General features: G+C 37.2%; 1 protein-coding gene across 8 annotated transcripts in view; it reads right to left on the bottom strand.

Annotated features, from left to right (window-relative positions):
• Positions 1–3,107: 3,107 nt before the first annotated feature.
• The window catches only part of LOC129757447 (hornerin), a 73,298-nt gene continuing 52,004 nt past the window's right edge, over positions 3,108–24,401 (bottom strand). For 5 of the 8 annotated variants that reach the window (XM_055754675.1, XM_055754674.1, XM_055754672.1 and 2 more), the window contains 5 exons: positions 22,760–22,837; positions 22,141–22,382; positions 21,963–22,065; positions 13,714–14,445; positions 3,108–3,827 (listed from right to left, as the gene is read on the bottom strand). In XM_055754675.1, coding sequence (XP_055610650.1) covers positions 3,596–3,827; positions 13,714–14,445; positions 21,963–22,065; positions 22,141–22,382; positions 22,760–22,837 — 1,387 coding nt within the window. In that variant the 3' untranslated portion in view covers positions 3,108–3,595. Of the gene's footprint in view, positions 3,866–13,713; positions 14,446–21,962; positions 22,066–22,140; positions 22,383–22,759; positions 22,838–24,401 lie in introns of all 8 variants that reach the window. The other 3 variants (XM_055754677.1, XM_055754679.1, XM_055754678.1) reach the window with 3 other exon arrangements.

The raw sequence follows: 24,401 nt of genomic DNA, 5'->3' as shown, positions 1-24,401 counted from the left end.
AAATGACAAAAATGACAAAAATGACAAAAATGACAAAAATGACAAAAATGACAAAAATGACAAAAATGACAAAAATGACAAAAATGACAAAAATGACAAAAATGACAAAAATGACAAAAATGACAAAAATGACAAAAATGACAAAAATGACAAAAATGACAAAAATGACAAAAATGACAAAAATGACAAAAATGACAAAAATGACAAAAATGACAAAAATGACGAAAATGACAAAAATGACAAAAATGACAAAAATGACAAAAATGACAAAAATGACAAAAATGACAAAAATGACAAAAATGACAAAAATGACAAAAATGACAAAAATGACAAAAATGACAAAAATGACAAAAATGACAAAAATGACAAAAATGACAAAAATGACAAAAATGACAAAAATGACAAAAATGACAAAAATGACAAAAATGACAAAAATGACAAAAATGACAAAAATGACAAAAATGACAAAAATGACAAAAATGACAAAAATGACAAAAATGACAAAAATGACAAAAATGACAAAAATGACAAAAATGACAAAAATGACAAAAATGACAAAAATGACAAAAATGACAAAAATGACAAAAATGACAAAAATGACAAAAATGACAAAAATGACAAAAATGACAAAAATGACAAAAATGACAAAAATGACAAAAATGACAAAAATGAAAAAAATGACAAAAATGACAAAAATGACAAAAATGACAAAAATGACAAAAATGACAAAAATGACAAAAATGACAAAAATGACAAAAATGACAAAAATGACAAAAATGACAAAAATGACAAAAATGACAAAATGACAAAAATGACAAAAATGAGAAAAATGACAAAAATGACAAAAATGACAAAAATGACAAAAATGACAAAAATGACAAAAATGACAAAAATGACAAAAATGACAAAAATGACAAAAATGACAAAAATGACAAAAATGACAAAAATGACAAAAATGACAAAAATGACAAAAATGACAAAAATGACAAAAATGACAAAAATGACAAAAATGACAAAAATGACAAAAATGACAAAAATGACAAAAATGACAAAAATGACAAAAATGACAAAAATGACAAAAATGACAAAAATGACAAAAATGACAAAAATGACAAAAATGACAAAAATGACAAAAATGACAAAAATGACAAAAATGACAAAAATGACAAAAATGACAAAAATGACAAAAATGACAAAAATGACAAAAATGACAAAAATGACAAAAATGACACAAAACGACACAAAAATAACACAAAATTGACACAAAAGTGACACAAAAATGACACAAAAATTACACAAAAATGACACATTAATGACACAAAAATGACACAAAAATGACACAAAAATGACTCAAAAATTACAGAAAAATGACAGAAAAATGACAGAAAATTGACAGAAAATTGACACAAAAATTACACAAAAGTTACACAAAATTGACACAAAAATTACACAAAAGTTACACAAAAATGACACAAAAATGATACAAAATTGACACAAAAATGATTCAAAAATGACACAAAAATGACACAAAAATGACACAAAAATGACACAAAAATGACACAACAATGACAGAAAAATGACACAAAAATGGCACAAAAATCACACAAAAATGACACAAAAATGACACAAAAGTGACACAAAAATGACACAAAAATGACACAAAAATGACACAAAAATGACACAAAAATGACTCAAAAATGACACAAAAATGATTCAAAAATGACACAAACATGACACAAAAATGACACGAAAATGACACAAAAATGACACAAAAATGACACAAAAATGACACAAAAATGACACAAAAATGACACAAAAATGACACAAAAATGACACAAAAATGACACAAAAATGACACAAAAATGACACCAAAATGACACAAAAATAACTCGAAATTGACACAAAAATAACACAAAAATGAAACAAAAATGAATGACACAAAAATGGCACCAATATCACACAAAATTGAAACAAAAATTACACAAAAATGGCACAAAAATGACACAAAATGACACAAGAATGACACAAAAAAAATTACAAAAAATTTTTTAAAATAAAAAAAAAATAGCCAAAAAATTAAAGAATTATCAAAATAATTGCACAAAAAAAAACAAAAATTTACACCAAAATTATACAAAAATGACAAAAAATTGATACAAAAAAAAAACAAAAGAAAAAAAGAGAAATTTTAAAAAAATATTAAAAAAATGACAAAAAATGACAAAAACTTGACACAAAAATTGCACAAAAATTACACAAAAATTACACGAAAATGACACAAAAGTGACACAAATATGACACAGAAATGTTACAAAAATGACACAATATCACACAAAAATGACAAAAAATAACAAAGAAATGACTTTTTTTTGGAAAAATGACAAAAAATGACTAGAAAAGACAAAAAATAAAAATTAATTACAAAAACAATAAATTTCAAAAAAATACAAAAATTGACAAAAATGACTGAAAACGACAAAAAGTGATAAAAAGTGACAAAAAATGACATAAAACGATGAAAATTTGACCAAAAATTTCAAAAAAAAAAAATGGGACACAAAATTACAAAAAAAAAAACAAGAAATAACAAAAGTTACAAAACTGACAAAATTTACACACAGGTGACACTAAAATGACACAAATAATGACACAAAAATTACTTAACAATGACACAAAAATGACACAAAAATGACACAAAAATGACACAAAAATGACACAAAAATGATACAAAAATGACAAAAAAATACACAGAAATGATACAAAAATTACTCAAAAATCACACAAAAATGTGACAAATGGTCTTAAAAATGACACAGAAATGACACAAAAATAACACAAAAATGACTCAAAAGTGACACAAAGTACACAGGAATGACTCAAAAATGTCACAGAAGAAACAAAAAATGACTCCAAAAGGGCACAAAAATGACACACGAGAGTTAAAATAACTGACACAAAAACGTACCAAAAATGACTCAAAAATGTCTTAGAAAAGACAAAAAATGACTCCAGAAGGACATTACAACGACACAAAAAAACTCCAAAACTGAGATAGAAGTAAAAGAAACATATTTAAATCGTTCGGAAAAAATGATGTTAAATCTTCATTCCTTTCGGTAATCTTTTATTGCCTTCATTGGGATTGCATTACATCTTGCCACTAACTTAATCACATCTTACCAAACTAGACCCTTAGCATACATTTAGGATGATAGTTGATATTTTTTGTATTACTCTAACAAACTAAAGAATACACTTTTTGGTTCTGTTACGCTCCTGTCGTAAGATTTTTCTTTAAATTACTGTTTCCCATCCTTTCGGGGTGTCCTTAGGGAATGTCATCTCTTCTTAATATTATTCGAGTTTAATGCTTTTTTTTTGTTGTTTCTCTTCCGGCTCGCTTTTTGCTTCTTACCTACAGGCACCTAGAGCACTATCATTCTTAAAAACTAAATTGCAGTTTCTGGCTGCCACTACTGTTCCTAAGTTAAGCCGATTCCATTTCTCGTCAGGTCCATTGTTCGTTTTCGCCAGGATTAAGATTCCATTAGTCTTAGCACGCCTTCTCAAAAGAGTGAAGAGGGAGGGGAGCGGCTTAGGGTTGTTTCTTTTCATCGCCACTTGATGGCGCTTCGTTTTGGCCGGAAGTGGCGGACTTTTCTCCTCCATTAGCAGTGGCGTTCTGGTCTTCGTGGTCGGTGGGCTCTCTATCTCCATGCAAGTGGCTGGCAATTCCGGGTAAGGCGCTCTGTTGTCCATCTTCAGCTGAGTCACGATCCATCAGATAGCTAGTGGGTCCTAGGCCTTGTGACGGGCGCGGCCGTCCACTATGGGCAGTGCGAGAAGGGGCGACAAGAGAAGGGTTCTGATTTTAATCGGTGAGAATTGTACTGTTCATTGGGGCAAAAAGGGGGGGAGGGGTTAGAAAAAAGCGAGGATGCGAAGTTAGATTTGGGTTCTCTGCGGGGGGATTCGGTTTTCCTTCCTTGTCCCGTTTTTAAGGAAAAATCAAACGATTTGTTGAGGCAGTGAGGGGACGCTCGCAGCCATTTGAAGCACTTCACTTGAGATTGGAGTTAATTTTTAAATTGAAGTTACTATTATAATATAATATATTCTATTTTGTTATGCTCCCTTGTGCTTAAAAGCAAACAAAATGCTCAAACATTGTATTTAGACAAACTGGTAAGAATGCTTTAGTTGCTTCGAATTTATGATTAATATTTAAGGATAAGCTTTTTTTTAATACACTTATGTAAATATAATGCTTCCATACCGCGATGACATGGAAGATATGCAGAAAATAAATAAAATTGTACAAAAAAAAATTATAATAATAACTGTATTCGACAACACTAAAAATATATAAAATAAAATAAAATTCCATGGCAACGTTTGTTGTTTCGGAGGCAAAACAGACAAAAAAAAGTCAGTCATTGATCTATTTTTGTGAGCGACAGGCGTGTCTTTGTGATTCTCTGAATTATGATTCGTAAGATTCGAAATCACAATAATGGCGTGGTTGATAGAATAAAGACAGAGATCACTTATTGTCAAAGCTACTGCTACGAAAAAATTGTTTCTGATTCGGCTTCCGGCAGAAATGCAAATTGGCACAGGGAGGCACAGGGATTTTAAAGGCTGCTTCTACGAAAAAAAAAAAAGGCACAGGGAGCGCAAATTTTTAAAGTTTCTTCTTGTTCGTTGTGATTTCGCCTTCCGGTAGATCAAGACGAAATTGGCTTAGGAAGCGCAGATTTTTAAAACAGCTTTGCTGATTGACTTCATTTGGCCTACCAGTGAAAAAAGACGGAGTTTACTTAGGGAGCGCTGATTTTTAAGGCAGATTTCTCTGATTGTTTGTCTTGATTTGGCCTTCCGGTGGAATAGACGGAATTGGCTTATTTAGCGCATATTTTAAAGGCAGCTCTGCTGATTGATTTGATTTAGCCTTCCTGTGGAAAATAACTGATTAGTCCATGAAGCGCAGATTTTAATGACTGCTGCACTCAGGCAAATTCTTATTATAATTTTCATAAGATACGTCTTATGAACCTCTTTTTTGCGTCCAAACTAATTTTTCATAAGAGTATTATCTTATTTAATTTTTGGCATTTCGGCGAGTTGGGAAAATTCAAGGTAGAATATTTAGAAAGAACATGAAAGTATTATAGGTGGAAAGATCAAAGCTAGAGCGCTTTGGGTAGAAGAAATTGAAAAGTTGGTGAAAATGTGAGCAGAGCTTTTGTTTTGTGAACAGCTTTTGAACTACTTGCGTGATTCTTTGCCGCTCGCCGTTTCAATGTTGATAGGAAGGGATGAAGAAACCCATCGCATTCCTACCCACGTTGAAAAACGGACGAGTCGAACACATGAGATTGTGTCCGACCGGGCAAAAAATCACCCAAGCAGCGCTCACATGTGCTGTTCTATTGCTAAGCCAATTCTATCGATGAGTGCTACTTTTTTAGGAGTCTTATGAAATTCTTACAATTTTCATACGAAGTTCTTATGAAAAATTAAAAAAAAAGGCATTGTGGAGAAATAATGAACACATGCATTCCATCAGTCATTTTTTAATCGTCAAACGAAGTTGTGGAATTATTAATTTTACTCTTCTAAATGGTAAGTTTGAATTGAAGTTTATTTTTTGTAATCGTTAAACATATTTTTAAACTCTAATTTGTTTTTTGTTAAATTTTCAGCATGTTGACCGGGAAAAAACCCAAACTAAAAAGATCGTATGCGGCCAAACAAATTCTTTTGAACCGGGTATTGATGTGCTGTTGATGGTGACCATAATGTATGTAATCCCAAACAAATTAGCCGAACAATAAAATAAATTTTTAACATGAATTGTTTTAAATTATTCTGGCATGGTGAATTGAGGCAGGTGTTCATCTGCTGAATTCTTTCGCGTCATAAGATAATCTTATGAACTTCAATGATTTTTCTTATGGCGCCACTTGTAAGTCTAAACCTACCACTCCCACCGGCGTGTAAGAGATTCCCTTTCTAGGCCTCAGGGCGGCACGCTTACAATCAAAATCGCAGGGAGCTTCCAGTATGCACTCAGAAAAAAAACCCCAAAATTGCACTTCTCGACAAGAATATTTTATTTAACGTATGCACTGCACAGATCGTTGTACAAAAAGAGCACGATACCTGGAGGGCCGAGCCCTTGTAGATGCTGCCACCTCCTAGGCGGTAAGGCTGACGATTTAACGGAATCAGCTCCCGTGTTTGACGGTTGATGGCGGCACCTCCGATCACGCTTCGTGTTGGCAGAGGCCTTCAACTGGTTTCTGGTTCACCGGTCGATTCGTAGAGTTCAGGATGGACGATCGACCGAGGCCCTTGATCGAGGGTTAACCGAACTTGGTGGTGGTTATTCCCGTCGTAGTTGAAGGACACAGGTAATTCCACTCCGGTCTTTTATCCCAAACAAAGGGGTCCTGTATTAAGAAATACTGACGTTAGCGCGCGTCGTTTTTGGCGAGCGCAAAATGGCGGATGAGCGGCGGTTGGCTTACCTGGTGTCTGACTGTTATTTGCACTTTTAAATTTTCTATTTGCTTGTGTGTACACTGCGGTGGTTTTTAGCAAAGTGAGCCAGCACCAGGAAGCCGCATTTGACCGGCCTTGAACCGCGAGTTTCGGTCGATGCTCTCGCTTCGCGATCGCTCGTCGTTCGTGGTATCGTCGGGGCGTCGCTGTCGATCGTGTGAATACCCGGAAGCATCAACTATCCAAGTTGGCCCTCTGGTTGTGAGATGACAAACCAATCTGGCTGCATGCTGTTGACGTTGTTGCGCAGTCGTTCGTTGCTTCGAAGGCGGATTTTTGGGGAAAAACTTCACACACACTAGTTACTCACTGCGATATTCTACTGATTTTTGCAAAAACTACGTTAAACCGCGATAAATCTCTACCACCTCGATGGAAGTGTTATCTGACGCTTACACACTTCATAAGAGAATGGCCCTCCGGTGCGGCTTAGCAGGCGCAGATTTTTAAGGCTGCAATTATGGATTGTTAGTTTTGTCTTCCGGTAAATAAAACAAATTGGCTCAGGAAGCGCAGATTTTTAGGCTGCAGCTGTGGATTGTTTGTTTTGACTTGGCCTTCCGGTGGAATAAGACGAAATTGGCTTAGGAAGTGTAGATTTTTTAGGCAGATTTCTCTGATGATTTGTTTTGATTTGGCCTCCCGATGAAAAATGACGGATTGGCTTAGGAAGCGCAGATTTCTCTAATTGTTTGGCCTTCCAGTGGAAAATTGCGAATTGGCTTAGGAAGCGTGCATTTTTAGGCTGCTGTTGAGAATTGTTTGTTTTGATTAGGCCTCCCGGTGTAAAATGACGGATTGATTCAGGAAGCTGAGATGTTCAGGCTACAGCTGTGGATTGAAAATTGATGGATTTTCTTAGGAAGCGCAGATTTTTTAGACCGCTATTGCTGATTGTTAGTTTTGATTTCATCTACAGGTGTAAAAAGACGGAATCGACTTAGGAAGCGTAGATTTTAATGACTGCTGCTGCTGATTGTATGTTTTGATTTGGCCTTCCGATGAAAAAAGACGAAATTGGCTAAGAAAACGCAGATTTTTAAAGCAGATTTCTCCGGTGTTAAATTACGGATTTTCTCAGGAAGCTCAGATTTTTTAGGCTGCTATTGCTGTTGCTTTGTTTTGATTTGACCTCCCAGTGAAAAAAGACGGAATCGACTTAGGCTGATTGTTTGTTTGATTTGACCTTCTGAAGGAAAAAGACAGAATTGACAATGGAAGCGCAGATTTTTAAGGCAAATTCCTCTAATTGTTTGTTTTGATTTGGCCTTCCGGTGCTTAGTAGGCACAGATTTTTAAGGCTGCAATTGTGGATAGTTTGTTTTGATAGATAAAACGAATTGGCTCAGGAGATGCATATTTTAAGGCTGCTTCTGCTGATGGTTTGTTTTGATTTGACCTCCAGGTGTAAAAAGACGGAATTGACTCAGGAAGCGCAGATTTTTAAGACTACTGCTGCTGATTGTTTGATTTGATTTGACCTCCCAGTGTAAAAAAGACAGAATGGACTTAGGAAGCGCAGATTTTTAAGGCTACTGCTGCTGATTGTTTGTTTTGATTTAACCTACCGGTGGAAAATGATGGAATTGACTTAGGTAGCGCAGATTTTAAAAGTAGTTTTTTTTTGTTTTGTCATCACATTATTTAGTTCAATTATTAGAACGCATAAACGGCTGCAGGATTGGAGAACCATGACTAAGTAAGAAATTGCAATAAAAATACTCGAAAAGTGCCTGAAAAAATTTTAAATTAAAAAATTTACAAACTTTCGTAGCATTTGAGCTCCCCAGCAATCAAACGCAGTCACCGAGCGTTGAAATATTTCCCCATTTTTTCATTGTCATTTGGCAGCAGTAAAGCTGGGGCTTCTTTTACGGCTTCCCGCCTGCTGAGATGGTTATTTTTGTTCGCTACTCAACTTGCTTGGCAAAACCTGAACCGAACAAGCAACCGCCTACTACCCAGGACTTGCAAAAAGGAACATTTTCGCCCACAAACTCTTGTTGCTTCTTGTTGAATGGTTTTGTTCCTACACATAAGTTAAAGGGGAAAAGGAATTAGTTAGGGCAAGTAATGGTTGCCATTTTCCTTAGAAGTAGCTGGAAATTTATTGTTAATGACGAAGAAGACTTACATAAAATAGCGAGAAACTAATTCTTGTCAGTTTTATGTGGTCATGTGGTTTTGTTAGGAGTATTTTATTAATATGATAACCGAAGAATGTCATTTGAGTAAACTAATACTTCGTCATTTCATCATTTAAACTTGAATCACTGCAGCTCATCAAATCGAAAGTTGAAAACCGAAACTCTTAAATCGTAGATTAAACAAGAATGTTTAAAAATAAGACTCAACGCCAAGGAAGATTTAGGTTTTCAATCTTCAAAGCAACAACGTCTTAGTACTTTCGACCAAATGTAATCTTTGTTTCGACACTTGTTCTTGTAGCAAGAATAGAAACGTGAGCTTTCTAGAAAGTTAGCCTGGCAGTGGTTTTGCTTCCAATCTTCAAGAACGTACGTATAAACCTATCTCCACCTACAAAGCGATACATTGCATGCATTGGATGGATTCACTGGTTTTAAAAGAATTGTTTCTAGTTGTGTTGGAAAATTGCTTTTTCCGTTCCATTTTAGATTGCACCTCGTAACGGAAAGATGCATTGCTGGGTGGGGTTTCCTATTCCTATTTTCTAACATTCGATGTTGGCTTGGGGCGAAGATAAAAAAAAACATTTGGAAAGGGGGGATGAAATCAGTGGCTGGTCCTCGGATGCTGCACAAACACACCCCAAACGACTAACCGAAAACACATGCAACTGAGAAATAACTTTCTGGCTGCCGTTTCGAAAGGATAATGTGTTTCGGGAAGTTCTCCACAGGAAAGTGTGTACAACTTTTGGGTAAACCAATTTGCGGTTGAGAAACTTCCGGTCGAGGTTTGGCTGGATGCTGGATGAATGGCTGAATGCTGAATGTCAAATCGGATGCATTCGGTCGTTTGTTCACTGCTGACGTACGGCAGCTGGACCAGATTTGCCATTTAATTATGTTGAAAGCTTGGCAGTGAAAAATAATTTTAAAAGTTTGTATTGAAGATGACGTGTGGCTTTATTTGGATTTCACCTAAATGAACTACATAAAATTTGAATACGACTTTGTTTGATGAGAACTGACAACTACTTATACAATAAGATTTTTTTATAAATGAGAGTTTTTTTTATCCGCTTTTACGTACTTAATTGAATTTGTAGCTCACTTGCAATTATTTCAGCGGATTCTGGATAAGAATTGAAATTCAAAGTTTTTCTTGATATTTATAAAATTTAGATGATTTTTGAACTTTTTGTCATTTCGAACTCTTGCCATAAACGGATGTAACTCATTTGGGATTCTAATTTCCAACATTACTCCCTCGAGAGATGGGGTAACAATAAATTATCATTCAACTCACCTTCTTCAATGTTTACACTAGTTTGTCGAATTGTGAATGCATTGGCTCTACTTCTTCTGCATAGAGAAAGATGGTCCATCGAAATTTCATCTTCGTCCAAAAACGTTGCAGGTAACATACGAACGAGATGCAAAAGAAAGTGTTTGCATGTGCTGCAAATGTTCTTTTTGGCTTTTTTCCCTTTCTTCTCAACCGAGTGGGAGGAATTTTCAGGTTTTTCCTGGCCATGTGTAAGAAGTAATAGTACCTCCGGAGTCCAGGTTGTTTGCCGTTTGTCGGAACGTTCCCGGCATACCAAAAATACACAGAACGGATATCATCTGCATACACACATCCGAACACAGCATCCGAAGAGCGTTTTTCGTTTGCATTGCCCTAAAAGAGAATAAAAAATGGCCCGAAATGGAACTTTTGCTGGTGTGGTTCCAAACCTCCTGCCTGGCTGCTGCCTTTTATCACGCAGATTTGAAATGCAAATTGACAAAACTTGAGCTCGATGAATTCTGGTGGAGGTGGAAGGAAAACACTTGGTACAAATGCACACGGACACATCGCTAAGCATCCACCCGCCGCCAGCCCCACACTTCGTCGCCTTCCTTCAGTTGTTCGCATGCATGCATTACTTTCATACAAACATCCATAAACATGTCTCCCTCCCTTGAGATTAAAGCTTTGAGTCAGGGCAGGTATTCGCAATGTCCACAGATTTGTCTTCGTAATTCGAATTATTTAGAGTACATGTGGGGGCCGTAAACCATATCTGGAACCGGAGTCATGTTTTGGCTTAGTCCCGGGGCAATGTGAGAAGCGGAACATTCTGGATTTTTTTTTTATTGTCGGTACAGTCACTACTATTTAGAAGGAACACAGAGGCGGCAGAAGTAGAATCCTCCAGATTCGATGTTTAAAAATCCATTTTTTAAGCTTTTCTCATGGTAGCGTTTTGGACATTTTACATGTTCAAATTTTAAGGTTTTACTATCACATTTTTATGCAAAGTTGGATTTTCAGATAGCATAAAGTGTTGTGCGAGATGTTCCAAATTTCCATTAGGATTTGTAGCCTAAAAAATATTCTTCAAAAAGGCCCTTCAGAAGACCCTTCAGAAGACCCTTCAGAAGACCCTTCAGAAGACCCTTCAGAAGACTCTTCAGAAGACCCTTCAGAAGACTCTTCAGAAGACCCTTCAGAAGACCCTTCAGAAGACCCTTCAGAAGACCCTTCAGAAGACCCTTCAGAAGACCCTTCAGAAGACCCTTCAGAAGACCCTTCAGAAGACCCTTCAGAAGACCCTTCAGAAGACCCTTCAGAAGACCCTTCAGAAGACCCTTCAGAAGACCCTTCAGAAGACCCTTCAGAAGACCCTGCAGAAGACACTTCAGAAGACCCTTCAGAAGACCCTTCAGAAGACCCTTCAGAAGACCCTTCAGAAGACCCTTCAGAAGACCCTTCAGAAGACCCTTCAGAAGACCCTTCAGAAGACCCTTCAGCAGACCCTTCAGAAGACCCTTCAGAAGACCCTTCAGAAGACCCTTCAGAAGACCCTTCAGAAGACCCTTCAGAAGACCCTTCAGAAGACCCTTCAGAAGACCCTTCAGAAGACCCTTCAGAAGACCCTTCAGAAGACCCTTCAGAAGACCCTTCAGAAGACCCTTCAGAAGACCCTTCAGAAGACCCTTCAGAAGACCCTTCAGAAGACCCTTCAGAAGACCCTTCAGAAGACCCTTCAGAAGACCCTTCAGAAGACCCTTCAGAAGACCCTTCAGAAGACCCTTCAGAAGACCCTTCAGAAGACCCTTCAGAAGACCCTTCAGAAGACCCTTCAGAAGACCCTTCAGAAGACCCTTCAGAAGACCCTTCAGAAGACCCTTCAGAAGACCCTTCAGAAGACCCTTCAGAAGACCCTTCAGAAGACCCTTCAGAAGACCCTTCAGAAGACCCTTCAGAAGACCCTTCAGAAGACCCTTCAGAAGACCCTTCAGAAGACCCTTCAGAAGACCCTTCAGAAGACCCTTCAGAAGACCCTTCAGAAGACCCTTCAGAAGACCCTTCAGAAGACCCTTCAGAAGACCCTTCAGAAGACCCTTCAGAAGACCCTTCAGAAGACCCTTCAGAAGACCCTTCAGAAGACCCTTCAGAAGACCCTTCAGAAGACCCTTCAGAAGACCCTTCAGAAGACCCTTCAGAAGACCCTTCAGAAGACCCTTCAGAAGACCCTTCAGAAGACCCTTCAGAAGACCCTTCAGAAGACCCTTCAGAAGACCCTTCAGAAGACCCTTCAGAAGACCCTTCAGAAGACCCTTCAGAAGACCCTTCAGAAGACCCTTCAGAAGACCCTTCAGAAGACCCTTCAGAAGACCCTTCAGAAGACCCTTCAGAAGACCCTTCAGAAGACCCTTCAGAAGACCCTTCAGAAGACCCTTCAGAAGACCCTTCAGAAGACCCTTCAGAAGACCCTTCAGAAGACCCTTCAGAAGACCCTTCAGAAGACCCTTCAGAAGACCCTTCAGAAGACCCTTCAGAAGACCCTTCAGAAGACCCTTCAGAAGACCCTTCAGAAGACCCTTCAGAAGACCCTTCAGAAGACCCTTCAGAAGACCCTTCAGAAGACCCTTCAGAAGACCCTTCAGAAGACCCTTCAGAAGACCCTTCAGAAGACCCTTCAGAAGACCCTTCAGAAGACCCTTCAGAAGACCCTTCAGAAGACCCTTCAGAAGACCCTTCAGAAGACCCTTCAGAAGACCCTTCAGAAGACCCTTCAGAAGACCCTTCAGAAGACCCTTCAGAAGACCCTTCAGAAGACCCTTCAGAAGACCCTTCAGAAGACCCTTCAGAAGACCCTTCAGAAGACCCTTCAGAAGACCCTTCAGAAGACCCTTCAGAAGACCCTTCAGAAGACCCTTCAGAAGACCCTTCAGAAGACCCTTCAGAAGACCCTTCAGAAGACCCTTCAGAAGACCCTTCAGAAGACCCTTCAGAAGACCCTTCAGAAGACCCTTCAGAAGACCCTTCAGAAGACCCTTCAGAAGACCCTTCAGAAGACCCTTCAGAAGACCCTTCAGAAGACCCTTCAGAAGACCCTTCAGAAGGTTCAGAAGATCGGATTTAGAAGTCCATTCAGAAGATCAGGTTTAGAAGATCGATTTAGAAGATCCTTCAAAAAATCAGGCCTTGAAAACCATTTAACGTAGCCTATTTTTAAAAAGTCATCCCTAGAGGACTGTTATCAGGAGACCATCTTCAAGAGACCTATTCGAAAGGCCATCTTTGAAAGGCTATCTTCAATGATCATCCTCAGAAGATCATTTCCAGAAAACCGTCTTCAGAGGTCCTTCTGAATAGACCATCTTCAGAAGACGATCTTTAGAGGACTTTCTTCAAATATCAACCTCTGTAGGCTATCTTCATTAAACCATCTTATGAAGACTTTCATTAGTTGTATAATTATAAACTCTTTGACTAATTATAATTATCGTTAATATCTAACTGAAATTGAGTTAAGTGGTTGTTAGCTGAAAATTAAAAACAAATCATTATGTTACTTTCCTTTGTCAATTTCAAAACAGTTAACTCTCTGCAAGCAGTTGGTTAAATTTGCTAGTTCCTTTTAGCTTATAAAATAATAAACTTTCTTGCTAACCCTCAGCCGCGTAAAACCAGTCACACCAGCGAACCTACGCCTAGGGTACTCACTTTTGCCCGCCGGCATCCGGCCTGTCCTTATAATCGGAACTAGCACCCGGTCGACTGCCATAACCTCCGGATTGCGAATGCGACGATGCTCCGGCAGCCGACGAAGCCTGATGGTAATCCGAACCAGCACCGGATCCACTGGCAGCACTGGACGAGCTTGCTCCTCCACCGCTCAAATAGTTCCATTCACCGGGACGACCATGATCACCCGGTCGTTCCTGTTGATATTGCTGATGGTGTCCGTATTGACCGCCGTACCCTTGGTGCGACGGCTGATGGTATCCGGGACCAGTTCCAGTTGGTCCCGAGGAAGATGGATACCTTCCCGGACTGCTAGAGCCACCACCGGACGACGATTGGCAACACTGGGAACAGCACGATGGCCTTTGGCCAGCATCCGGCCGATCTGGGCCACTACTCTGATGGATTCCTATCGGTTGACTGGTGTAGATTCCGGCAGGCCCCGTAGGAGGACCACCTCCGGAACCGGAACTCCCGTAACCGGAAGAGGCCTGCTGATGATATTGGTGGTGCCCTTGAGGTTGCTGATAATGTGACTGAGACGCTTGTTGAGGATACTGAGAGTGGCTCTGCTGTTGCTGCTGGTGGTGGGATGAAGTCGGGGACGAAGGTCCGGGATACTGACCCTGGGAGGATGACTGGGATGGTGCACTTGGAGGGCGACTTGCAAAATAATAACCACGTCCAGAATTATCAAAACCGGCAGTTCCTCTGCGGGGGTGGGGGAGTGCGTCAGATGTGGATTTTGTTTTGATTTTGCAGGAAAGTGAATTGAAGAAGGTGTTTAGGTTGTAATTACAGAGTCATATAGAGGATCAAAAAACTGGGTGGAAAATTGCGTGCTGGCCATGCAAAATTGCAGTGCAACAATGTAAGAAATGGTTAGTTTGAATTTTTTTTTTATGTGTTAAAGGTGTCATTCACAGAAATTAAAAAGAGAAGAAACTGGAAATCAAAACCATACGTACTTCATATTTACATTAATTACTCAAAGTCATACTACCTCAATCCGTAAGCTCTTGGTTAAATTCGCAAGTAAGCTTCCTTTCTATTTTCAACACTCATCTTGAAAGCATTACATCCTGTTCAATGTACGGTCATCAAAGAAAATTATGTTCATTTCTGGAAAAATATTTTTTATATAAAATACGAAATCTGAGAAAGTAGAGAGTTTTCCAATCTATTTTGGAACAATACCTGGCATACACAGTACTGTAGAAGAAAATTATTTTTCCTCTTGGCAGGATTGAAACCCGCAATCTCAAACTTTATAGACCAACTGATTACCAAATATGCTACAGAAATCTGTAGTATAATACTTATAATTTTTAAACTGCGACCCAGCGATGGGTCTTGACTCAAACATTCAGTCAGCGAAACTTTTTTGTAGAGAAATAGATCCAACTGTGTAAGTTGAAATTTCAGGGACTAGGCAAGATGAAAATTGGTGTTGAAAAAACATGCGAAAAACAATTTCGCCTTTTCTCCCGGTAGGACTTAAACCCACATCTTGCGCCTCTCCGGGGCCCATGTTTTAACATTCTACTACAGGAGACAACCTGGCGTATGAAAGTTATACTGGTCGAGTGTCGAAGTCTATCGGAATGAAGGGAATTGCTCTCTCATGTAATCATCATCATTTTCGTGGTCTATTTCTATTCCCATCATTTCATCTTATGGTAGTTGGACTCAAATTTGGACATTTGCTACTCCATGATTGACCGAGACCATAAATTTTGTTCATAGGTCAAAAAAATGGTGTCTGAGATTGAGAGCACGTTCACAATTCCGAAAACTGATGCTCTCCTTTTGAATACCAATAACGGCGCTGGCCACGTCCTGGTTTTTTATAGATATTTACTGATTATTCAGTTAAAAAAAGGTTGCTTCCCCAAAACCTTAAGGCAAATGGAGAAAGTGTTTAAAATTATCATTTGCATACCATGATGTACCACAGATCGAAAGCAGATTCATGAACCAAGACAATCAATTATGTAGTCAACATGAGATGCGATTTTTTATGGAAGAAACTTCCTGCTAAGCCATGAATAATATAGATTTAGAAATCCTGAATGCATACAAAAATTAGACAAATTCTATAGCCCCTAGCACCAAATCGGAAAAAGAAAATTATAACAAAAATCAGGTGTTCCTTAAGAAGAAATTATATTAAAAAAATCTGTATAATAACTTTTTCAATCATAAATTTAAAAAAAAATCACTGGATTTAAAATGATTGAAAGTATTAAGCTTGCCGATACAAGAACATCAGTTGGTCAATCGTAGTTACAGAAAATAAAAAGCCTTTCACGGAAATGTTGCTTCATTTATCTAAGCTTAAGCGGAAACGCTGGATATGGAAATAACTTTTTTTAACTGGCGGTTTTCTCTCCAGTGCTTTGGATTCAGCAAAAGTAAATTTAAACATAGCTAGAGAAAAAGTTTCAACTTAATAACATCACATCAGTGTAAGATTTTTTGAATTTTTTTCTCAAATTATAAATAGTAGATCTATCTCAAATTGATCGAACATAAGGTCTAACGCAGTCTAACACAATCTACAAAACCGTAAGCTATCGTAACAGCATCTACATAATTCATTCCAAAAAATTTTAAAATGAATTTTGTAAGAATAACCATAAAAATCCTTTTTTTCTCATGCAAAAAGCATTTAAATAAGTTAATTGCAGATTTTCTTACAAGTTCATGTCATTTTAATTTTATGAAAATCAGCTGTTTTCAAAAAAACTTCTATTTTGAAAACAACTTATATTCACTGCCGTGTTAAAAAAACAGCTATCATCACCCTTTTGTTAGTACCAAAAGTGAAAATCAGTTGGCGCTGCATGTCAAAAAGTTTTGCTGCAAATCGCCAATAAAAACGCCTACCAACCAAATTTAAAATAAATTTTCTTCATAAATAGATATTGAACATGTAGACAGTTTCAAAGTGGTATAAATTATGTTGCATGAATTTATGAATAAATTTAGGGGAAATTTAAGGAAATTAGACCTTTCTTGTTAACTAAATGCTAAGCGGTGTTGAGCATTCAATTAAGCAATAAGTTCAACATCTGATTCAATCATTTTTGTACATTTTACTGATGCTTTCTCATGCTCTTAAAGCATGGATCACTACAAATCTGGACGCATTAAAAAGGGTCTATCTCGGAGTTAATAAAAAAAATATTCCGATATTGTTTTGATGAAATTTCGTACTTTTCGTCGAGAGCCACTCATCTGAGTTTGGACAGCCTATTCACTGACCTCAGCGGCCATTTTGTTCCACAATCTCTTCATCTCTGTTGCATCCCGAGTCGTCCTACCATTCTTCTTCATCTTCTGATTAAAAATTGCTCAAATTTTTTCGATAGGGCGGAATTGAGGGCAGTTGGGCGGGTTGACGTCCTTTTCGACAAAATCCACCAGTTGGCCCGATACCACTCTGTAGTACCTCTTCGCTGTAGTGGCAGCTAGCTAAATCTAGTAAAAATTTTACTGGTTCTTTGTGAGATCTAACAAAAGGAAAAAAACATTTTTCAGGCACTCCTCCTTGTACGTTTCGGAGTCCATGGTCTTGTTTTTCTAAAAAAACTGGACTTTTTCGGCCGCAGCTCCAAATATCTTGCCAGATCAAACACTTTTCTGCAAAGTTATTGGCAAAAACGAATTTGAACTTGATGGGGACATCACTCAGACCAGTGGCTTTGTAAAATTTTTGGTCAGGAAGCCTCCTCAAATCAGATTTCGCGATTTTTGAACCAGACCACATCGGGTTTTTGAACGTGGGTGTACAAAATTAATTTTCGTCTCGCGGCTTCTATCACGTGTAACTTTTTTTGGAACAAAACGAATCGTAATGAAATTTTCAGCACTGATAGAGGAAACATTTCCGAACAAAGTACTGTCAAAAAATTCCAGATCCGACAACTAGGAGCGCTATGGTATAATAAACAGTTCGTCCAGATTTCTGATGATCCATGCTTTACTACGATTTATTGATACATATTGCCTAATTCAAGGGGAAGTCGGGGTGCTTGAGGCTCTTCTCGTCAACTAAGTGGTGTACATCATTCGATTCAGCAATGATTTTTACATCAGTTCAATTCAGGTTTGTGCATTTTCTGATGAATTGTCATTGTAATCGCTCGACTTTAGGGTAAATCCGGCTGGACGCTGCTATTCTGATAAGCTAGGCACTCGATTTAACGACAAATTTTACAAAAATCACTTTTTTTTTCGTTTTGTTTGTAAGGTGGTAAGAAATTTCTGCACTAATAAAAAATATGGTAAAGTTGGGGCTATTTAGCCGCTTCTATTCATTTTAGCGCATAAAAGGGACAATTGAAATTATACCTTTACACAAAAAAATAGACGAAATTAGGAAAAATGAGGCGTTTCAGAGTCATTTTATCAAAAAAATGTTTAGACCATTAAACTCCTCGTGATTTTTTTACATAAATAATGGAGGTGTTTTCAAGCGAGACATTCTTGCCTGAATCGGGTACATTTTTTGACTCGAAAATTCCCAGTGTGTTATATATATTTCTGTGATTTCGGCAACCTTGCTTGTGACTAGAACGTATGAAAATAAATTCCTCGATATTAAAGCTTTACTGCACGGTGAAAATAAGCTTAAGTTGAAATATTCATCACTAGTTATAAAGTTGATTATTTTTAATTAAAAAAAAGCTGCCTTAGTTTCCTTACATTCGCATTTTTTTCTGAAACTTGTAAGTTTTAAGGAATGTATTCGAAAACAAAATGCAAAACGCGTTATTTTATAGATAACTTTTGAATGCATGGATGGAAATTGATAAATTTTTCAGTGAAGTTACTTAGTAATGTAATGTATACCTGTGCAAAATTTTGGTACCAATCTGCACAGTGGTTTTTGAGATAGCGTGAAATACAGATGCTCATTGACAAAATTATTTAAAAGAAAAATTACAGTGGGAGACCCCAAAATAGCTGAAAATAAACTATTCGACAAAAGGTTATACAGTGAGCGAAATAAGAATAGTACCGCTATGTGTTTTGCTTGTTAAATTGTGAATGATTGAAAATCACCAAAATTTTCTTCTACAATTGGTTTTGAATTGTTCAACGGATAAATCAAGCATAAGTTTACGTTTTTGAACGTAGCAATTGGTGTTGAGGACAAAAAATATGAAAAAAGAGGTGCGAAATAAAAACAGTACCACTTATGTTTTTCAACAAAAACATGATTATTTCTAAAAGTTTACTGTGTAAAAGTGAATAATTATTCTTCTACGAACTATTTGAAAAGATAACTGCATATTAAGAAGTTTTCTAGAATTCCGGTTTTCAAAGGTTTTAAAAGGGGGTTTTGAGAGATGCTCATCTAGCGTTAAGGAATTTGATATTTGAGCTATAATACTTGATCAAACTGCTTGATTTCTTCATAAACATTCATAAGTATGATGCAACATGATGAAATATAGATTTTTGGCTGAATTTGAATCCAAAGAAACAGGCTTCAAATTCAAAAATACTAATGTTTTTAAATAGTAAAACACTACTTCTATAGTTTTAAGTCATAGATGGCAGAACTATCTTGCAATTAAACCAAATTTATGTCCATTTTCGAATATCTGGGACTAATTCAGGTGTGCTGGATGATTTTGGACAAGAAATAAGTACTTGGTACCGCGTGACCGCCTTGGAAATTCTAAGATCACTAAATCATAAAATTAGGATTGCATCAAGGTCACTAAAAGTAAAAATCTTGAACCGATAATCAAAATAATGTTGTTCTGTGCGATGAAGCGTTATGTACCAGACGGCTAGCAGTATTATTGGTATGATTTGCAATTGAATCGGAATATGAGATGAGCAGAAAATTTGGGGATGGTTTATTCTTGTGCTGATGATTTTTTGCAAATCCGGAAAAGCTATCTGCAGCGTGAACTTCCACAAAACTGTGATGCGAAAATACCTCAAAATAATGAATATGGGCCTAAATAAATCTGGAAAATCAATATTGGGACTAAATTAGGTTTTATGTGCTGCCATCTACGACTTGAAATAGGAAAAAGTGTGGTTTACTGAAAAAAAAAATCAATTTTTTAGCATTCCAACCTGTTTTTTTTCTGATTCAAAATAAACCCAAAATGTTTGTTACTTCATTTCACATTTTTCAATGAAAAAAGTAAGTAGTTTGGAAAATAATTACAGCTAAAATATCAAATTCACTAGCTCTAGAATCATCTTTTAAAACCCCTTTCAAACCTTTGAAAACCTTTGGAATTCTAGAAAATTCTTAAAATTGCAGTTATCTTTTCAAATAGTTCGTAGAAGCATTAATATTCACTTTTACACAGTACATTTTTAGAAATAATCTTGTTTTTGTGGTACTTTTCTTCCCCTTTTTCCATATTTTTGGTCCTCAACGTCAACTACTACGTCCAAAAAAAGTAAACTTATGCTTGATTTATCCGTTCAACAGTTCAAAACAAGTTGTAGAAGAAAATTTTGATGATTTTCAATCATTCATATTTTAACAAGCAAAACACATAGTGGTACTATTCTCATTTCGCTCTATGTATGTTCAATCCTTTCAGAAGTCGTAAAGGATCTAACAGTGAGCTAAAATTTGAACAAAAGTGATGATGATTGAGTCCATGAAGTTAAGGAATGTGAGAGGCTTCACCAAACACAATCCGAAAAATTCAACAGGGGAAGTGATATAAAAGGTAAACTTTTCTAAATGGTTCGTCTAGCTGACAATTTAATAAACATGACTGACTTAATTTCTACAATATTGAAACCACCGGTTAAATGAAAACAATATACAGTGGTCAAATCGTGCACAAAATATTTGGTTAGATTTGGTATCGTATCATTACGCGAAAACTGCGGGGGAGTGACAAAAAGTCAAATATTCTGTTTTTTTTTGCCGAAGGAAAATTTTTGAAAGTCAAGCTTCTGGATGCATAAAACGTGATTGAAAACATCCCAGATATAGAAAAATGATGGTTCAAGGTAAACATTACAGACGGCGCAGGTGGCGCCAAAAAATAAGAGTCGATAAACTTTTTCATAGGATGCTATCTTGAAAACCATTTAACATTATGTCATTAAAATTTACACATGTAAACATCACGTTACTAGGCAGCTTTGCTGAAAATTTCATAAATTTACGTATGGATGTAAATCTATTCACAATACAAGGTACACAAATAACACACGACGTATTACAGGACACGACACTTAACGTTTTTACTAACGGAAAAAGGAATTAAATTTACCTTTTTTGTCGACCGGTTTCGGGCTCGATGTTGCCCATCTACAGGACGATGTCCGACAAATTACAGCTCCGACAAATGTCGGACATCGTCCTGTAGATGGGCAACATCGAGCCCGAAACCGGTCGACAAAAAAGGTAAATTTAATTCCTTTTTCCGTTAGTAAAAACGTTAAGTGTCGTGTCCTGTAATACGTCGTGTGTTATTTGTGTAGCATAAGTTTTTACGTTTAGCACAACCAGTAAAATGAGTACAATACAAGGTGTTGCATTTTTTTTCGAACACACTCCTCAATTTGATTGGTTTGTTTGCTGCAATGAAAAGTTTCTCGTATTCATGTTTTTTTTAATAATAGGATAGAAATTAGATGAATTTCATACAGCGCAATAAAAATATTCACATTATTTTTAAGTATAGATTAAACAACAGTTGCAGATATATGAAAACACACTTGTTTACTTCATCGTTCGTTATAATACTGACTCTAATAAAAGCTATTATATAGAATGAAAATTGTTATGTAATTCGGTGCTAAAAAGTGAACTTTGCGACACTAAAAACAGCATCGAAAAGTGCTTTTTTCAGCACTCGAAGTAATTTTTTCTCAAGTAGATATTTTTTTTCTCAAGCAGCACAAGAAGCAGCACTGGAAGCAGCAAAGTTTGCAAAAGCGTTTTTGCAGTTACACACATGAACCAATTTATTGACTACCTTAAAATAAAAATATTAAGCATAATTTTTCTTAAAGCAATCCCAAGCGAAGCACTCGAATTTTTTTTTTGGTTTGATTTTTTTTTGTTTTTCTTTAGTGTTACATCTAGGTTAGGTGGCATAGGGGGCTTAAGCGATCCTTAGCAGGGTCATCAAACTCGCTTCCTCAAGCTCTCTCTCGTGTTTATGTGTCCGTAGAAATTTGTATGTATCAGGCAGCTTCGCTAATAGTAATAGTAAGAATGGTACCTGTAAGTTTCGTCCCACGGTCTGAAGTTCTTGTGATCATAGCCGTATCCGCCCCGATTCCGATCATCTCCGTACCCACCGGAAGGCGACGCTCCATAACGATCTATGAGTTGAGGTTGAAAAAACAAGAGTAATTAGTGCTGATCGTTTGGTATTATCAAGGTAATTTCGATCTAACCTCGATTGGACCCGGGACCTCCCCCGCGGGCCAACATCATGTAGTACTCAAATTGCGGATCGAGATTATCGTAGCCATTACCTCGGTACCCGTTCATCATGGTCATGCCGTAGCCGCGGTTGTCCATCGGCGGATAATAGCCTCCACCATGGCCGGAGCCCATCCGGTTATCGTAATAACCACGCATCGACATCGGATTGTAGCGGTCATCGTAACGGTTCATGTAGCGAGGATCATCGTAGCTGTAACGGAACGATCAATCGGCAATTAGCGGAATCCGGGACAAGGGAAAACATTGATCGCTATATACCCATCGTCAATGCTCCGAACCGAAGCAATGACCTTTGACGCACAATCCAAAGCAATTACGGTTTCATGCATACAATTTTTTTTTTTTCAGAGATAAAGGTTGTTCAACGAATATATTTTTGTTAATAGCCAGTTTAGACAATTTTGCAAGCGGTTAATCATTTTGTTCTACGTAGCAGCTCTCACAACTATGCCAAAGCATAACATACCCGACGGATTGGGACAATATGGATTGAGTTGAGGATTCAAAATCTCATGTGGTCCCACCCTTCATCCGAGCGGGGTATGTTTGAAATGCCTGGATACCTACCAGTTGTCGTTGTTATGATGGCCGTTACTGTTGTGTCCCGACTGTGACTGGGCACTACCTCGATGATAGCTTTCCTGTCTAAATAGTAATATTCAGGTATAATTTTTGGTTGTTGGACTTCCAACTTAGCTTAGTTGTGGTTAAAGCACAAAATTTACGATGTTAATTTTTCTTTCTGGACCAAGGCATTGGAGAGGAGGGCACTTACACACTTTTGTTGACTGGAACATGCTGAAAGGCTTTTTTTATATCTTAAACCAAATAATATAGGTTTTGAAATAACATAGTAGTGGATACCTGTAAACAACATGATATACATATATTCCAACGATAAACATTTCCCCAATTTTGTATCGGGCTTAATAGGAATATATTATTCATCGAAAGCTGAGTTCAATCATGTGTTGGAACATGATTATTTTAGTGTTTTTTTTTCTTATTTTACGCAAACAAAACCCCCAACGATTCTCGTAAAGCCGAACAGCTCAACGGCGTAGCATATCATGGGCTTATGAATACATTATTGAAAAATAACATGACATCTACAAGCGTCACTGCCATCAGCAGTAGCATGCACAGTGAATATGCACTCCACGTCACGACCGTCAATGACTGGTAGGTAGTGCGAAAAACAAACAAATAAACAACATTATAACAAACAACATATTATTACAATATGTATATCGTAGTCGCACGTATGTAGTCAGGCTTCATCAATGACAACATTTTCGAAATGTGAATGTAGGTGATTCAAGTAACTATGTATTTGTCGCTGTATCTGCATTGTGAAATCGTTAATCAACCGCTCCAGGAGAGCTTTCGGTATCATTCGAGCGCTAACGGTAGGAAATACCGGACACTCAACATCCTTTTGATATTACCCGCCCTTTTTTTGTTGTTGCTGAAAAATTCATAGCAGCGTGTCGGTTTTTGCTACGGGAAGCTTTGGTGGATCACTTTGATTTAATTTTATTTTCAAAACTTTATTTCAGAATTTCTGTAACAGTCACAGTGCGGTGATCCCAAAAGCCGATGGATAAAAGTAGTAAAATGTCAAAATTCTATAAAATATGTGTTTCAATGTGAAATAGTTGAAAGAACGCAACAAAACTTATGTTTTGATCATTTGGACTTAATTAGGTGCTCACGAAACTACTTATGCGGCATTAGTCATAGTAACCCATGAGTCAACAGAAAAAAAAATTGACAACTCAATCAGTCGATCTATTTACTTCTTTTAGAGGCGGACGGGCGATTGTTTAGTCTGATGGCTAGCGTGTCTCGTTTGTATCAGATGATAGGGGATCGAATCTCGCCACTTCCAACTAGGTTAAGGGGCTGTTCACTAATTACGTAAGCACATAGGGGGGGTGGGGGGGTTCCACATTTGCTTACGATCTCTTACTAGGGGGGTAGGGGGGGTTTCCAAAAATCTTACGTAAGAAATGTTACATTTAAAATTCATCGCAGCCACAACCATACGAAACCATATTACTCAGGATTTTTTTACTCACTACCTATTTGTTGGTTAATTTCGATGTTATGTTATTTATCTTTTAATGTCTTTGAATTCATAAAAAAATGCAGGTTCTATAAAATTTATAGAGAACTAATTCAAACCAACATGCCATCAAAAACACTA

This window comes from Uranotaenia lowii, chromosome 3, assembly GCF_029784155.1.
Source record: "Uranotaenia lowii strain MFRU-FL chromosome 3, ASM2978415v1, whole genome shotgun sequence".
NCBI classification, from domain to species: Eukaryota; Metazoa; Arthropoda; class Insecta; order Diptera; family Culicidae; genus Uranotaenia; species Uranotaenia lowii.
This window is presented reverse-complemented; position numbering and strand designations above follow the sequence as displayed.